The sequence below is a fragment of the Oxyura jamaicensis genome, chromosome 5, assembly GCF_011077185.1.
Source record: "Oxyura jamaicensis isolate SHBP4307 breed ruddy duck chromosome 5, BPBGC_Ojam_1.0, whole genome shotgun sequence".
NCBI lineage: Eukaryota > Metazoa > Chordata > Aves > Anseriformes > Anatidae > Oxyura > Oxyura jamaicensis.
The window spans coordinates 37541074-37559928 of NC_048897.1; the positions used below are offsets into that span (position 1 = coordinate 37541074).

At 36.8% G+C, this 18855-nt stretch overlaps 1 protein-coding gene across 3 annotated transcripts in view; it reads right to left on the minus strand.

Moving 5' to 3' along the window:
* Positions 1–17566, minus strand: part of NRDE2 (NRDE-2, necessary for RNA interference, domain containing) — a 30617-nt gene extending 13051 nt beyond the window's left edge. The window contains exons 1-7 of one of the 3 annotated variants that reach the window (XR_004751278.1): positions 17186–17566; positions 10237–10345; positions 8143–8367; positions 6008–6157; positions 4116–4578; positions 3520–3922; positions 111–244 (exon numbers count right to left, since the gene is read on the minus strand). Coding sequence is in view for 2 of the 3 variants with exons in the window: in XM_035327751.1 (XP_035183642.1) it covers positions 111–244; positions 3520–3922; positions 4116–4578; positions 6008–6157; positions 8143–8367; positions 10237–10345; positions 17186–17264 (1563 nt within the window). In the remaining variant the exon portion in view is untranslated. The remainder of the gene's footprint in view (positions 1–110; positions 245–3519; positions 3923–4115; positions 4579–6007; positions 6158–8142; positions 8368–10236; positions 10346–17185) is intronic. The other 2 variants (XM_035327751.1, XM_035327752.1) reach the window with 2 other exon arrangements.
* Between the last annotated feature and the right edge of the window lie 1289 nt (positions 17567–18855).

Consider the following 18855-nt stretch of genomic DNA (forward strand, 5'->3'; position numbering starts at 1 on the left):
TTGCAATTCAAAATATTTTCCTTATGTCCTTAAAATTCATCAATATTTTTCTGCTGCAGCATTCTCTGTAATGCACAAGGACATAAACCCATTTAAATGGAAATTGCTACCTGTCCCTTTGTTGGCAGATCTTTTACACTGTCAGGTTTAAAGAAGGTGAAGTCAATCAGAGCCTGAAACAAAGACACCGCTTTCTCAGAATGGCCAGCCTGCCTCAGAAAGTGGCATTGCTGAATAAATATAGCTGTAAAGAAAAGGAAGAAGTTTTATTATTTCAAAGAAATTTTGTTGTTAAGTATTTTAATAAAGCCCACAAATATACAAAAGACATACATGAAGTGCCATGGAGTATAATTGTTCTGGAACAGTGTTAAAATCCCAGACATAGGCGTAACTGACATAAAAGCATGTCAAAATTATTGTAGTCTGTAGATAACTTCAAGTCCTCCCACTTTAAATGTGCCAAACAGATGCCATTTTATTTTCCTTTATGAACGTCTGGTCTTTTGGCCAAAGCATTACTGCCTGAGATTAGAAAATCATCCTGTCCCTTGCTCTTCAACAAATTATTTCTGTAATCAGGTATGTCATAGCCCTACTACACACTGAGCCTCAAATCCCAGCTTATGCAGAAAAGAATAACCTCAGATTTTCTATTAATATGTTCGCAATGACAATTTTAGGACAAAACAAAAGAGCTAGAGAAATAACTTATTAAAAAAACAAACTCTAATACTAGACAATGCAAGGACATTTCAGGGATATTCCATTACTCCAAGTGTTAACAGAACAGCGGCTGTTTGACAAAGTGCTTTAAATTATAACCTTAATTTTTGCAACAAATAAGACTTAGATAATTCATTGATAGTTTTGAAAATAGTTACTCAAATGCTGCTTTGTTTTGGTTTTGAAGGTTTTTAAACAAAGTATGTATGTGTCTAGATATACACATGCAACTACATAGGGTTATATCAATTGATTATAATGATTTTATCTCTTTACATTGAGTGGCAAACACTTCACTCCTCATATTCAGATTTACATCAGATATGCGCACACAAAAACTTGAATTCAGCTAAGATATACAAACTAAGCGTTTGATTAATCTTCCTGCACCGTCATTCCTTCTGACACCAAAGACTTAAATACCTTCAGAAATCTCATTAAACAACAAGAAGTGTGCTAAGTGCCTAATAGAATCTTCCAAAGTATTTTAATCAGTTTAGGCACTTATTCCATCAATTTTGGTATCCAATTGCCACTGAAAAAAATTGTTGCTTCCCAGTTCATCAGCTTCTAACTAATGAACATTGATTAAAATGTTCTGAATGAAGAGAGTATCTCATCAGGACTTGCTGTCAAACTGGGGCCAAAAATAATTAATAGCATAAGACTTTCTGCATGACAAAAAAAGAAAACTATCTGAAGAAATGCAAAGATCAGTGTTTTCTTTGTGATATAAAAGCTGAAAACAACATGCATACATATTTTATTTGGTCCTTGATCTTAGGACACCTCTAGAACTGAACCTAGAAGGTATGGACCTTTCTGCCCAACCGGTATGTATAATTTGAAAAACAGGACTGCCTTTCCACAGCAGAAGTAGAGAATGCTTATTTTCACTTGCTTTACATTAACAGATCCTAGTAAATTTAAAATATTACAAAATAAAAATGTTTGAAGACTGATCTATTATTTTAAATACATTTTTACCAACTTTCTTAAACTTAATATTTAAAAAAATATATTGATACTGTTTTGAAGCAGATAGTATCATGCACATAATTGAACACTAGATGGCACAGTCCACCACTAAAACTTAGCTCTTACACTTGATCATTATCAAAGGTTGATGATAGGAGCCTACAAACATCTACAGTGCTACCCCTAATTTGTGAAACTCTTAGTAAATTTATGTTAACAAAAAAAAGTAATTTTCTTAGTTCAAACTTACCTCAAGAATTACAAATAGTTGAGGAACTAAAATAAATAATTAAAAAAAAATCAGACCAAGAAGACCTCCCTGGAAGTTTCTCCACTCCTATTATTTGAATTCTAAAGTGTGGGTGGGGTGGAGAAAGATACGATAGAAAAACAAGAAAAAAAAAGTTCTTGACAGTGCTTCTAAACAATTCACTATAGTGCTAATACAGGACAAGAAGAAATTAGGAGTGAACAGAAACAGAGGAAAAGTTGAGTTGTTTTTTCAACCACCTATATAGGTAGACTTGCCAACAAGCATGTTTTCTGAAAATTGTCTATCAATGTAACGCATTAAACTAGATAAAGGGACCCTACTGAAAAATGATTTTTTCAGAAAACATTTAACAAGTAAATACGTTCTGTGCAGAAAAAAAAAATTATCCTGAGAAACATCCATTGTGGTTGAGTGGTTGATGTACAAAGTGGTTGAAGTATTAGAAGTCAAAGACAGTAATTAGAAGATACCAGGCAGTACAACAGCCACCTGCCAGTAGGGGACTTCTCCTTTACGGAACATTTTCCAGTGCTGAATCCAAAATGAATCAGAAGACCACTATAAGAGATCTGAACAACTGAAATTATTTTGTAACCCAGCATCGGCATCATAATCTTAAAAGTGAGACTGGATGTTGCTTAACAGATAGCATTATTGCTCCAACAGCACTTTCAAGATTTGAACAAAAATAGAAATTTCTTGGACTATGCCACAGATGAATAAGCATGAACTACAGCATAACAGTCTCTTCTAGCTTTAAAATGTATTTTAAAAGAAAAATAATCCAGATTCATAGTGACACTAATATTTTCCTCCTCAGCGTATCCATAGATTAATGATCACAATGACCCTTTGAGGCAGAGGAGCATAATTGAAACGGGATATGGCTTTCATTTGGCTCCAAATAAATTGAAAGCCTGTGCCAGAACTGAGCACAAACCTGTTTCTTGCCTGGATCCTGTCCAGCATCCTAACCATCTGACTAACTTTCCTTCCAGGCGTAATTATATAATAAATTTTAACTTGCAGATAAATGCATACAATAAATGCAAATGGCACAATTGTATAGTATTATAGTTTAGAATTCTGAATACATTAATGGTGACTCTCACGAAAATTCCACATTACCCTTTTCTTTTCTAGATAAAAGTAATTAAAAATAAAACGTTTGAACAAGAGATAATTTCTATCACAACCAAACTTTTTTTTTTTTTTTGAAAACACTTTTTCAAAGCTAAAAGCACCTCTCTTGGCTGCAGGCTTCAATTCTTAAGCCTTGCCATTTGTACTGTAAACCACTCAGGACATTACACTTGGATGGTGTATCACAAACTCATCTGGGGAAGGGAAGCATCTGCTGCATCCATATTTGGTTGGAATGTCTGCTTCAATTCTCAGCTAAGAAAACTAGATGCCAGCATTCTGAAGAGAAAAAAAAATTCCTATAACAGATAGGAAAGTCTGTTCTTACAGAGAATGCAGTCAACTCGTACGAAGACCTTTCTGACCATACCACAAAAGAGAGAAAGAATCTTTCTTACCTAGCATAGCTTCTTCTGTGCCTGGCAGTGGAGGATGTGATACCATGCTGCCATCCTGTACAGCTGCCAGTGTAGTCAAGCATTTTCCGTAGAGCCCATTGATTTTTGAAACAGAAAAGGTACTGAACTGACTTTGACAGAACAGAAGATATTTCTTCCACAGCTCTGGGTTATTGGGATGTATGAAAATTAGCTTCTGCCATTCTTTGATCAAAGCTGGCGGTTCCCAGAATTCTGTGCAAACCTTCAACCTGGCAAGTTTCAGGTCAACATTACTTGGATTGCTTTCAATTGCCCTCTCTAAAATAGCTAGTTTCTTTTCTAAGATTAACTTCAGGGATTTTCTTCTTACTTCCTGCTCTCCCATACTTGCATAGGGGCTAGGTCCTCTCATTAATTCATCCTTTAAACAAAACAAAGATCATAACAACATTAGGAACAATCATCATGAGAAGAATGCTGACATTTCAAAAAATGAATTAACAGTTCATTCTTTTCCAGTAAAAGATATGTAGTCCTAAAAAAAGGAAACTGAAATATAATGTTTGTGTATTTATTACTTAATAATGAGCAATCGTGTCTGTCAAAAAACATACCTGAAAAGAAACAAATTCCATCCAAGCATTAATATCTCTTGGGTTTTCTCTGACTTTCTTGTTATATTCTTCCACTTTTGTCATTAGAATGGGGTTAACATTTATCCCAGACTCCTGAAATGCCTGCTGGGTATTTTCAGGCTCATGTTCTGAACCTTTGTATCCTTTTCCTTGTAGCCACACTGTAGTTGATGGATCATAAATCCCAAGAGGGTTTACCTCTGTTGTGTCAGAAGGATCACTGCTTTCCACTTGGAAAACTGGTATAAAAGCAGCTGAGTCAGATGGAGAACTTTTACTGCAAACAGGAATCCCATCTGTGTTTAACGTCTTCACATTGTTCTTTGAAAAGTAGCGCTCAGGTCGCCTCTGTGATTGCTTCTTTTGGGATGCAGGACTGTCCCAAGTTATACATTGTTTCTTTGCATCTATGCCAAGACAGGACTCTCCTTTCCTTTTATATCTTAAAAGGAGAAATACAATTAAACATATTCTAAAATACATGTAGGAAATAACTCCTTTTTGAAAGTATGAAACTATGAAACAAGTACTTTAATTCAAACTGACCCAAATAGCATATGCAGAGAGCTTCAGAAGTTTAAGAAATTGGGATATTTCTCTTTAAGTCTTTAATTTATTTATTTTTGCAGTGCCATCAGAACTTCTATCATTTTAAACTTTCTCTAAGTTCAACGATGGCCGTCCTACTTCCAGAAGAAAAATTATTTTTTCCTCCTATCGCTTTAAACCATGTAGACATGCCTGGACAAAGATCAACAGACAACATTATTTAATGCTATTTAGATTAGATTATTCTAAAGTGAATAATTAGACAACAGCTGTTCATCTGGTAATTTAGAAGGGGAAAAAAACAGGTTCATGAAGGCCACAATAATCCTGTGGACTAACAAAGAAAAATACAATTTTAAAATATTACCAAGAATGTCGTTTCAGTGGCAGAGGCAGTGATGTGCAATGCTGAAATAACATTTTTCATCTCAAACAATAGCTGACAACCCAAAGTTGGCAGAAAAGTGGAATGGATTGTAACCAGGCAATTTTACTGCACAGGTATACATACTACAAAAATAAAACCCATAAATCCCTCTTCCTCCACAAATAATTACAGTATGCACAGTAAACACTTTTCCTTGAGAAAATGAAGAAGAAGGTGTGCATGCATAATACATAAGCCCAGCGTGAACTCCCTTGGATGGACTTCTCTGTTAATGCTGGGAAAAGCTCTGAAGGGTTAGCATAATACCAGTAACCCACTAAAGATGTTGAACATGCAATTTCATCTATAGCAATGTGACATGTAGCAATGCATCAAACAGACACCCTTTGGTATCACGTCTGTGCAATCTAAGACAGAATCCATTTGCTAAGAAAGTATTCGCACTTTTTGCAAAAATCTCAAACTAATCAAGTAAGTAGATCTCTTGACATTTCTAATATGGAAAACACAGTACCTTCATTTCCCTTTTACACACAGGGAAAGATCCATAAAGAGATCAAAACGTATAATGACCCAGAGATCATCTGGAACAGAACCTGGGATTTCTGACCTTGAAGCTATGCTTTTGCATCTGCCCCTTTTGCATGATGCCACCTCCAGATGGCAGTTCTACAAGTTCCCATGCCTGTGGTCTACTACGTAAAGAATGTTTTTAAAAAGTACTTTATTCCCATTATTTCATGGCATCTTCTGTCTTCAATGACATTTCCATCCAGTGCAAAGCTTAATTTTGAAATAAGCTATTCAGATATTTTCTCATCTTCTTCATAAAAATGTGAAATATCAACCATTTCACAACCAGTCTCAATTTAATGAATCTTGAATTAGTGATTCCATGATAGCTTGAAAACCAATACAAACCGACATATTGTACCTTGCAATGTCCCCTCGATACAGGGATTTGTAGGCCCAGTTTGCAGGATCTGATTTCTTGTCTATTCTGAAGGTTTCTGCTGTGAAAGCCTGGATATCATCAAGCCAAACAAAGCGGTTGTTGGTAAGATTTGATGTTTTATCACCTAGACTGAAGAAAACGCGAAGTACATTCTAATTATTTGTGCATATTCAGCATTTACAAAACCATGAAAAACTGTATTTCTGTAGTTCATAATAATTGAATTTACTCAAAGTCATGGTACACGATCTGTTATTGCAAAGTTAGTCAAACACTGGGAAAGAAACAACTGGAAATAGCCCAATAGGGCCATCAAAATAGAACACAAACACTCCTTGCATTTCCAAGAATTGGACTGAAAGACAATAACCAGGTTTAACCAATTAATTTCTTGATAAACTATAATTTAAAAACAATATATTACTTCTAAAAAAATTTGCTCATCTTAGTAAGATGCCATATTTAAGAAAGAAGATGATCTGTAAGAGGGTTAGGTTGATTTGCTGTAATTATAACCATGCATTTGATAAAACTATGTGCACTATGTGCAGTTACATAAATGAACTTAAGCAGAAATTGCCACCTACATGAGAACTGCATGTAACTATGAATTTCCAAGCTGAAACTTAGCGGTTGAGAAGCCTTGAGAAGCTTTCAAAAATTTCACAAGACCTATTGCACTTGGCAACTTTGTGGTTCAGTTTCCAGAAACATTTTCCCAAAAACTCAGTACTACCTCAGGATTAACAATTTATGGAGAGAAGTGAAAATAGGCACCCTGAAAGAACATCAGCCCTTTTGTTTGTGCAAAGCGCTGGAAAGTCAACCTAGTCTAAGAAACAGCCAACAGACCAGGTTCAGCACAAGTCCATCCCATACAGCCTGCACACCCTTCCAGCACGGTCAAGAGTGGCTGATTGTGCAGAGCAAAATTGTCTTAGCATCCCTATGATTTTTACTGTGCTTCCTTATAGTTATGTAAACTTTAGCTGCCAAAAGCCAACAACAATCTTCGTACGGGTGGAGACAATTGTGGTAAGAGGCATCAGAAATTCCTAAGGTACCACCGCTGCTTTTCCACGGGGAACCAGTAGTATTATGAGGCCATAGCATATGGAGGTGCTTATGAACCTGTGCTCTCAGCTCTTGCAATATCTGCCTTGGAAAAGTAGAAAATACAGGAAAAGTCAAAGATGGCCTGGAGTACACCCAGCTTTAACAATAGTTCTTCAATGTCACCACATCCTCATTCCTTCCACAGGAGCAGCTGCAGAATCAGAGAGAGGCAAAATGGCTGCTCAAGCTGACAAACATGATGAGAAACAGGGAAAGGTGACTTACACAGCCGGTTAGATTGAGCCACTTTGACTGAAAAGATCAAAAACCCAGAGACTGAGAAAAACACATGACTATGTATGTGGTTTGCCAAAACAGAATACTCAATGTGTTCGTAGAACCTCTTTTACTGCTCAAGGATCATGCTAGTTACTAGACACCTATTATTTCCTGTAAAAATGATACCTCCAGTAATTACACTATACTTTAGAGCTCCTAGAACTAACAAAAAAAGATCTAGTAAAACAATTCCCATTGTTCAAATACTCACCCAGATACACTATGAGTAAGAAGTATGAAGCACATGGCATATAGCAATAAATCAATGGACATTAAAGAAATATTAAACTAATATAAGCTTTGTCTTAATATGAAGAAAAAAGGAAATGTGAACTCTGAGGAAGAAGTTATATTACAAGACAAATACAGCTGTATTATTGCACTAATTAAGAATAATGTTTAATGCAAGCCCTACCCAAACTCTACAAGTAAAGCAAAGATCTATGATAGGAAACAAGATGCTTACAAGTACTCAAAATACTTTTAAAGTATTTAATTATACCCACAACACGTTTTGTTCTGAAGAACAGTATTTTGCAGAATATTTTAGTCACAGCTTCTCAGAACTGATTTAACAGTTCATCATCTGAAGCTTAGAAAAACACACCAGGGGCAAGAATCTCATTCATAAAGTTGAAGAGCCAAGTAGAAAAAAAAAAAACAAAAAAAAAAACACACACAACAAATTTACATTTTGCATAGTATTAATAAGTACATACTTTGCTGCTGCTTCCTTTTCGCGATTTCTGCCACTTGCTGTCGCTTTGTCCTTGACGTGCTTAGTGTCCAAGTCTGGTTCGCTGCTACTGGAGTCCCCTTTGGCTTTCTTTTTTGTCTTATAGTGGTGATGCTTTTTCTTTTTCTTTTTCCTTTTCTTACTTGACTTTTTCAGATTCTCATCTGAATCACTTTCCCCTGACAGCTCTGATCTTGAAGAAGTCCTGCTTGGAAACAAGTATATCTATCTATATATACTTAGATATATGAGTAGTAGAACTGTAAAAAGGTATTACTGTAAGAAAGCTCATAAACATTTTACCCTTTACTTTTACCTTGCCTGTCTTTCTGGACAAGAGAGTTAACAGCAACCCATAAAATGTAATATATAGTAGAACTGCACAGTGAATACCAACTATATTTTTCTCAGCTTCCAGAACTGCTGAAAAACAGTCTTAAATTTTTAATTGTCAAAGACATTTTGATGTGGGATCTGTGCAAGTATCCGTTATCACCACCAAATTAAAGAAAATAAATGAGCTGATAAAATTTTGTAACAATTTTGTGGAGACAACTTAGGTCAAGCTAAAAAAATGGTCACCTTTCATGATGACCTGCAAAGAAAAAAAAAAATCTGTACCTTTTCCTTGTTTCATTATGATTCACATAAAAAAAGTATTTTCAGAATCACTTCCAGCTTAGAAATTCAAATCCTACTTCTTAAGGAACAATTTTTGGTGACTACTGAATTAATGCTATCGTATAATAAAATGTAGTAACATTATATAAATATCATATAATAAAAAGTAATAACAAACACTACATGTGACAGACAAGTGACTTATTCAGAGATCACACTAAGAGTGGAACAACAAGGCTCTGTGTTCTTAATGAGTCAATAAAAGGAAATGCATTGTTTCAGAAGCAAAGCACCTCTAAAAAGAACACAAACCAGTGCCTTTATATAAAAGTATGAAGAAAAAAGAATGCTTGGGAGAACCCATTAAAATGTCTTAAAAACAAGCAAAAGTGAAAAAAAACCACAATCAACTATCTTAACTATATTAATTAGTTTTTATTGAAATGAGAGTGTACCCCAGTAATAGGAAAGAAAGAATTTTTGACATTCTTTTTCAAAAGTTAATTAAATACGATGGGTTTATTAGATCATTCTATCTGAAGGGTAATTTGTAAATTCCTTAGTGACAATAAAAGTAGAATATATGAATGATAAATAGAACAGTCATGGCATTTCATTTAAACAATATATGTAAATGTAAACGTAAGTATATGAAACAATGTATTCAACTATGATTTTTATTATAAAGACATCCTGTCTTGCTGCCACCAACAGTCAACATAAACACTGGAGCTTATTTCAATTTAAACATGACTAAGTTTTCAAACTTGGCAACTGCAACTGGATTATATTAATTATTCAGTTTTAGTTATAGTCTAGATATGTCAAGTACAGCAACTGTTCTAGTGAAGGTATTAAAATCAACCAGTTCTTCAGCAAATGTGGTGCTCAGAACATTTGTAAAATTGAATATTTTTAAATTTGTGAAAAGAATATAAGCAGCCTCTTCAGTGATCAGCACGTTCTACACTGCTGCAAAACTTGATACAGGTATTATCTCATTAATTCACGTCTTCAAATAGTTTTTAAAAAGTAAAAAAAAAAAAAAAATCCTGTACTTGGCTGCAAAATGGTTGACATAAATGGTTTTCACAGAGAAATCACAAAGATGATGCTTAATCTTTACATTATTTCAAGGGTCACTAAGGACATTCAAAAGCTAATGAAGAATCATCATCACTCAGCTCCATTTCCCTGCCAAAATAACAATGATTTAAATGTAGCTGTGAGAAAAAGAAAATTTGAATGTAATTATATAAGTATAATTTCTCATTATTTTAAGTTAAAGGACATGGAAGCATTATTCATACTTTTATATATGACTCAGCTCAGGCCTTTATAAATAGTGAACAGTGGAATGAAAAGCAGCACTAAAAGCTCCTGATTTTACTCTCACATAACAAAAGATAAGCAGGACATAAAAAAGAAGCTAAACAGATATTGAAGTATATTCTACCTTATTAGTGGTGATTTTCCAGGGGTAGAATTTGCAATTTCTGTTGTGCGTTGATGCACTAACAGTGCATCTTCTGTAGAGAAGCTTGGGTTACTCAGCCAGTCCAGGTCTGCAGGTGAAGAGAAGTGTGAGACCAGTACAAATAAGCTTGCTGTATTTTTTAAAGTTAGGTGTTAATCTAGTCAGCAGACAGTTAAATTTGCAGCAAATGTCACTGAGTCATCTAAGAATTGAGCACACTGGAGAGCAGTCCATGAAATTTCCATTTAGCAGAACAATAGGTTTCAACTGGGTAAAATATTTAAGAGCTGGGATTTTCCTGTGACATCAATATAAGCTTTTAAGACACTGTGTAGCAATACTTAGAAGTTCATTCTGAAAGCAGGTAATACGTTTCATATACTGCTATATACTTTTTTTTACTAAAGTTTCTTTCCAATATTAATTTTTTAACATATAAGGACTCTAACTTAGTATAACTGAAAAAAATACAGGACATAACTACTTAAGAAACATAGGTAATGAATGAAATGCAACATATGTAAATTTAGAAATTACAAAATGTACTTTACTTGCTGCATGGAAAATATTTTAAACACGATTTTATTGATAGGGACACCCATTACTGATAAGAATAGTCAAGTGTTTTATACAAGGTCAAAACGCAGCACTGGATTCTCAGTTCTCTAACCACTGAGATACCATTACTCTTGGATGCAGCATGAGAAAAGGCTAATTGATGCTCATGTTGATGCGTTAATCAGCATTTAGCATCGAGATGACAACCATTTCAGCTATCAGATGAGGTCAGATGTTGACAGGCTGTAGAAAGTGGACTTTTTGACCTAATTTTACCAATATTAAAACTTTTATGAAAGAATTCTAGAAATGAAATCTCTATGAAAACTTAAGTGTGTGAACTTTTCTTACATTAAACAGAAATTGTTACTTTGCATAAGCACAGAATTTATCAGCAGCCTCTCTGGTGCCATTCCATGGGAGATAACAAAAGAAACAAATTTTGTCTCCCTGCCCATTCTCCATGCTCTTCACAACCGTTTTTGCCTCACTGTTCTTCCTGTCACATTCTTGTCTTTGTGCTTTTGACCACGCTGACCTCTAATCCTTAAATAGCATGAACTCATTGTCTGCCAAGCCATACATCTCTCCTCCTTCAAAAGTATTTCTTTCAGAAATATCTCTTCATACCAAAATTCTTTCTTCTGTCTCGTGTCTCTGTTGTCCACAAAAGGATTTAAAATGGAGCAGGCTGTAGAACAGTTTGCTAACCTAAGATAAACTCATCAAGTACATATAATCAAGCAAAGCTCCAGTTGTCACTTCCCAAGAGCTGGCCCTAGCCAGCAAAGAACAAGCACCCCTGGGGAGGGCTGCCCTCGCTGGGCCATGCCTCCATCTCTGCACAGAGAAGAGCTCGAGGCAGCACACTGCAGAGCACCGCCAGGCATCATGCTTCCATTACCAAAATGTAAGATGTAGAGGGAAAGATAAAAATTCATCTGTCTAATCTGTATGCATATGATTGTATCCGTGTGCCTGGCAATGGAATCACCACACCTATGCTAAATGCTACCACACAGAGTTGCAAATCTGCACCAGAATCTTTTTATTTTTTCCTTCCAGGGAAATACTTAAAATACATGAATGCAAGTTACAATAACAATCAAGACCTTAAAACCATTATTCTTACTTATTTAAAACATGATAAAAACCTATTATTTAATTCAGTTGAATTTAAATTAATCCACTGTGGCACAAGCCCCTTCATCTTAAATATGTGTGTCTGATTCTAAACCTATAAATCCACCACAAAGCATTCAACCAAAACTTTTGGTGAGCTTAAAGGGGAAAGATTTATACTGGCTAATATCCAAGCAACATGTGACTTGCCTATCAAAATCATTATTCCCCCTACTGGGGAATAAAGCGTTCTGCAATAATAAGTTCGCATTTCAATCCTGCAAGACATGTATTAAGAAACAACCAAGAATCAGAATTACTTCTTACAAGAATTTTATTTAGCTTTTTTCATGAAATCCCAAAACGTTTCTCAGGGATAATTCTGTAACCATACCATATGCGAAACACACAAGACTTATGTAACTTCCTACACCTGATAACTGCATAATTGAGTTAATTCAATAAATGTCACATGCTAGGGTGCTGCCTTATGTTTATTAAATATGATGCTGATTTAAAAATGGCTATCTTCCATATATTTAATTATTTCTGCTCATTTTGGTTTTGAAGAAGCGATGTAAAGGAATGCGGGAATAAACTGTAACCCTACCACACCTTTCTACTGGTTACGCTCCATCTTCCTTATACCCAAACAAATTCAGAGATTAATCAGTCCCAAGCACTCCAGATTCAGGTAAATACAACCAATCTGTGCATAAGGCTTTTTATTCATTTACAGAAATAAAGGAGAAATTCAATACCCTTACAAAAATATCTTTGTTTTCATTTGCATAGTATCACCCATAAGCCTTTGAGCTTTTTTGATAAATTACTGTTTCACTTTGCAATGTGTAATAAGTCATTTACTAGCGTTATTTATTTTGGCAGAAATTAATTTGTTGTAAGGTAGTTCTGTATTGATTTGAATGAAGAACTATGCTTCAAAACCACTTGAAATACATTAATACCAATACTCGTGACATTTCTTAATAAAACACTGGCTTAAGCTTTTCAGAAAAAAAGACTAAGCTAAGGCAGAATGGTTAAATAAATTGTTTTAAGCATACAGAGTTGTTGGTGATGAAATTCAGATTTAAAGACTTAGGAGATCCAGACCATTAGTTTCTAAGACATGTTTAAGATCTTGACCTAACATCTTCTAACATGCTGTACATCTCAAAATAGGTTTTTCGTCAATTTCAAGAGCATAGTATCTGGTCCTCCAAAGATTAATGCAGATAATGCATTTTACAATATTACTTGACCATGTAAACACTTTAGATACAGAGCAGCCCAAAATAGGAAAAAAAACGTCTGCATACAACAAGTATGCTAAATTTTATAACCTCGAGCGTTAAGGCACTACATTCCAAGCAACTTCCAAATGAAGATATGGATCTTTAGCAGGACTAGGAGCTTCAGTCTTAAGAATTGAAAAATAAAAACCCACAGAGACATTACTTTTTAAAATGGCATTATTGATTACATTGACAAAATGAACAGAGAAGAAATTAAACAAAGAAAGTAGTAAAGCTTCAGCTGCTTTAGAAGACAATAAAAACAGGGGCTGATCAAGCATACAAATTTCCCCGAGGCACAAAACATGCTTGGAGTCTACAAGTCAGTTCAAACAGAGCTTATACTTGATTTGGCAGAAGAGTAGGAAGTGGTTATATTTATATTGCTCTGCTTTAAAGGCTGATCTAAGACAGGAACCACATTTTTAAATAAAGAGGGAGTTGGCAAAATTTTCACTTTCCTCCCTCAAAAGAAGTCAATAAATTAATCTCACAGCTTACAAAAGAATGAAGCCTGGATTTCTGAGTTGTCCCCTAAATCCTTTACACTCTCTCCCACTGCCGCAGCTTCAGGAACTATCAGAGTTCTCCAGTCCCTGCTGCTTTCCCACATCCCCTCACCATCAGCTGGGCAAGAGGCAGCCTGTGCTGTATCAGTGTGATCTGTGAAGATGCTTATTAGTTGGCTAACATGCATATGCTCAGTGCCAAGTAGTTCAATTCACGTTACAGCCTCTCTCAACAGTGCCACTTGCCTAGATTTATGTTTTCTAAGCAAGTGCAGATTTTAACAGACCCCTATTTTTGTGACTTTTCTCTCCCATTCACAATGAATTTTATTGAAAGGGTTAAAACTCCTGAGGGGGAAGAGAGATATTGAGGAAGCAGGCTGGCAGATAGGTGCACGGCAAGCATGCACGAGAATGATTTCCATAGGAAATTTGCATTAAATATAGCAAAATAACATGTACTATCACCATTAACTTTTATTAACAAACTTCTAAGATTTTATTTTGACTTAACTTCACCTGCAAGTATCTGTTATTCCCCTACAGATGTGAAGTCCCTCACTAAACCTGGTACAGTATGCTTATGGCAGTAAGCACAAGCAGAGTAACGTTTATTTTTAAGTTCAAATTATTGTTTTAGTGCCTCACAGGAAATCTCACCTTGAGAACTGAAGTCATAAACATTAATCCCCTGATGGCCTAAGCTTGGTTCTACTTGAGCAGATGAAATCAAATTGCATTTTTAAAATATTGAAAAATCACACTGCAAGAACAAACCCCCCTAGCACAGCCAATATGCCTCTGTGGACACACCAGTGCAATGTTTAGAATTCTCCAACTACAGTGTTTTCTGAACAATTTAATCAAACTGACCTGATACTCTGGAAAGAACTGAACAAATTTTTCCATTATGCAATATGCAAGTCCAAATCTCCTTGCAAAGCTCCAGTGAATCAGTCAGGTGGAGACAAATATCAAAATAGATTCCAAACTTTAAAATTCTACCATTTTGTTCTTTTTTCTTGTCAGACATCTAAGAAGTTTACTATTTTCACAGACCAGATCTATGTTTCTTACAGAAAATAAAATACATTTTTTTGGTAATAATATGCATGCACATATTCTTCCATTCTTCCATCTGTATTAATGAGCACAAGAGTAGAAGTAAACTGATGGCACTTTTTTAAACCTTCCCAAGTTATATATATATATATATATATATAAATATTATATATATATAAGTATATATAGTGCATATCTAAGGGCCATTTTTAAGAGTTTTATGAAGACCTTCAGTTGCCTTTCCAAATGTTGAAAATGTGCTTTTGGCTAAAATCACTGTATCACATTAACTACAGAATACTTTAGATCGTAGGCAATGCTGTGCTGTGCATAATGCTTCCTACTGTCAGGGGGATTAATTATTACCATTGCTCTGTTCAGTATGGCTAATGACAAATTTGTCATCTATCTTTTACCAAAAAGTAATTAAACCTGATAATATCACTGTAAGAAACTATACACAAAATTACTTTGCGCTCTAGAGATGGCTGCAGCTCAGCATTCTAGCAGGATAGAATGAGTGTACTGCAATACTTCTGTTTCAGACAGCACATATATTTATAAATGATTTATTAAAGTTTGTAAGAATATTAGACAGAGGTCAGAAGAATTAAATATGACAAGAGCGTTTACATTATTACCGAAAATTTTATGATAAACCTACAAAGCTGTCCTGAACAACTGCTCAAGGCACCCCAGTCTTGCATATCCTGTTAAAAAACACATATTCGGTAATCTCTGTATTATGATGGACTTCGGCTTCATCTCAGCTCTGAGGAAAGAGAGTCATCTATCAGACAGATACCAAAGTTGTCCATCAAGTTCTCACAAGCTGAACGTGTGAAATTTGATATATGCCACCATTAATGTGGTTCTGAGTTAATACTTAATTTTTATAACTTATGCAATAGTTAAACTACAAAATTGCGTAAAACAAATTGAACAAAAGGTGGTCCTTAAAGTTTTGTCAATAATTCTGAAATAAAAAGCTTCTAGTAGACCAAAACATATCTCATAAACAATGCTAAAACTGCAATCTAAATCTGAAAGTACATCTTAACATCTTTTTCTGTGTAACTTGATCTTCCAGACAGATGGTCTGTGGTGACACAGACTGCATAACAAACCTGAAGGCTCTACTTCCAGTTTTAAAATGTAAGCAAAGGCCTCGCTACTAGAGCAACATTACTGTACACCTGCTCGGCACAGCAGCTCCTCTTCCTAGAAGCTGTAATTTGGGATATTATTATGTCCACTGTTCCCTGTACCAAGTGCCGTTACCAGAAAGGCTCCCCAACATGGCTAAAGCATCTCTGTACTGGCACGCTGAGTATCAACAGGTGCAATGCCATCAGGGCAAAATGCACAACTTGCTAGGAGGTGGGAAGAATATACCCCAGCGTGTATTCCTAAAAGCTTCTAAAACTCACCATAACGACTGGACCAAACACACAAGAAATTTATGCCAGAAATTATCTTGGAGTTTTCTGTTGCTGTGATGTCTAGAGGACAGGCAAGGGCAGTGGAAGCTGGTAAGCAAAAAACATAGTTCAAAACACCTCCCAGTAGAATTAATGCATGTTGTGACTGAGTGCATACTTTACAGAGTTTCTCAATACACCACGTAGCATTCTTTGCTCATTTAATAAAAGCATAACTCATTACACAGCAACCATGGCAGTCAAAAGATCAAGCTGAATCATATTTTCAGTCATAAAGTTCCCAAAATTATCTTTTACAACTATAACTTGACTTAATACGGAAATTGAGAAAACTCTATTCTTTTCTAAGTTATATAAGGCTCCGGGGGGGGGGGAGGGTTGGAGAGAGAGAATAAGAGAATAATAATAATTTACTGCATGAAATAAACCCCACCTTCCCCACCACACCCGTGGCCGTGCACACCCTTCCCCAGGACGAGCGTTTCCACAGCCACGCCTCCAGCAGACAGCTGGAAACAAACCCGCGCACACCCCGCCCACACCTCAGGCGTCCCTACTTCAGGTTCTCTCCAAATTTACACCGCAAAAAAAGGCACTTTGTTCAGCAATACGATAACTTTATTGGAAGCGGCAGCGCGTACTAAGTTTCTCTCAGCCTCCCCTCGAACCGCGCAGCCTCACGCAGGGGAGGGAGGAGCTGGCGGTGAGGGCACTCCGCCCCGTGCAGCAGCGCGCCCAGAGGCGGGCCTAGCAGGCGGGGACCTCCTGTGCCGTGTCTCCGGCTCCCCGGGGACCCTACACCCAGCCCAGCCCCGCCAGGGTGCCGCTCACGGCCGGGCCTGTGGTCGGGGCAGGAAGCTCCGTGCGGCGGCCACTGGAAGCGGAAGGGCTTCCCCGCGGAGCGCTGCCGGGAGGAAGGGTTCCCTGAAGGTTTTACCTTTTCTGGAGCCTTCGCTGCTGCCGGCTGAGGTCTCCCCAGGCTCCGCGGCACCGGCAAAGGCCGGGAACAGCGCCATAGCCCCGCTCACCGCCCGCGCTGGCTGCCCGAACTGCCCCGCGGAGCGAAGGGGCAAGATGGCGCCGCGGCGCCGGGCCTGCTGGGAGATGTAGTTCGTCTGCCTTGGCTCCCAAAATGGCGGCCGGACCGGCGTGGGTGCTGGGCGCGGAAAGTGTCTGTGGTGGGGGCGTCGCGCATTCTCCGGGCCTCCGCTGATGGGACTGAAGGAGGGGATTACTGTTCAGCCCGCGGGGAGGAGCCGAGGATGGAGTTTCCATAGCCAGAGGCAGCTTTTCCTTCCTCGTCATCCCATTTTCCCTCATGTAGCACGCTGGGTGCGAAGCCCCAACTGAAGGTCCAACTGGCCAGTGAACCTGCCTCACATGGCGGTAGTTCAGGCTTAAGGAAGAAATGAACTCCCGCAATCAGCAATTTATAAGTCCCCTGACCAGTGGGGACATCATTCACATTTAATAACATCATTGAATATTCCCTCCGTAAAGGAACTGGGAAAATAACGTACAGTTCTATGGTTTTGACTACTTGGGCAGGATGTTACACTTGAGTTGCATATTGTATAAAATAGTATTTCCTTTTTTTCCCATTAGGCTTCATTCTGGCATCGTAAGAAACAAAACAAACAAAAAAAACCTGCAGTCTTACACACCATTATGATAACTCACCTCAGTTTTCATACTTCAGTCATCTGAGGAGACAAGTTTGTTTTTTTTCTTTGCATACCAAAACCATTCCACAATGACCTCATTGAATTTTTCTAGTTTTTCTAACTGATACAATAGTACCACTGCATGGCCAGAATTTCATGTAGTAATCAAGCGTACAAACGATGTACACTTGTACATTGTTGTCTGTACACGTTGTAGTGTACAAGCAATACAAGTATTGTATTACTTGAAATTATAATGATTCTGGTTTTGGCTCCTTTCCCAATGCCTTATACCAATTCTGTTTTTCTTTTGGACTCTTTTGAGCTACAATATCTTTTAAGAGCCTATTCCTTAGTGGCAAAAGATTCTCTGTTACCGTATGTATCGCTATTAGGATTAGTTTCCTACCAACACTAGACACAAGCACTTTGCACTAAGCTATTTTTTTCTGTAATTTTATAATTTATTTGTGCAATACTTCAGCAACCTTCCTCAGTCAGCTTTCCAGCTGATTATCCTGAATACTTTGTGCCATCTGCAGACTTCGTCAACTCTACATTCACTGCCTTTTGCGCCTTTTTGTAACGTTGAACTGTCAGATCCCACAGAATTCTCTGAGTGACTTCTTCCTTTGGAAAACTAGAAAACTCTTTCTTAATCGTTGTTTCCTACCTTTGATTTATTTTTAATCTATAAAGTATTATTCATTTTCTAACAACAGAAGGGAAGAATGTGACGCAGAGGGAGAAGAGGATTCAGAACAAAATAGTAGTCATCATCACTGATAGTCTGGAAGTCATCAAACGTGTGTGGTTAAGAAGAGCAGGGCCTGACTGCCAGCTTGGAAAGAACTGACTTTAAAATTTATGTTCACATAATGATGTTTAGCAATGCTTTTGTTCAAGTGTGTTAACATCTGTCACGTTTTGAAGTAAAACATTA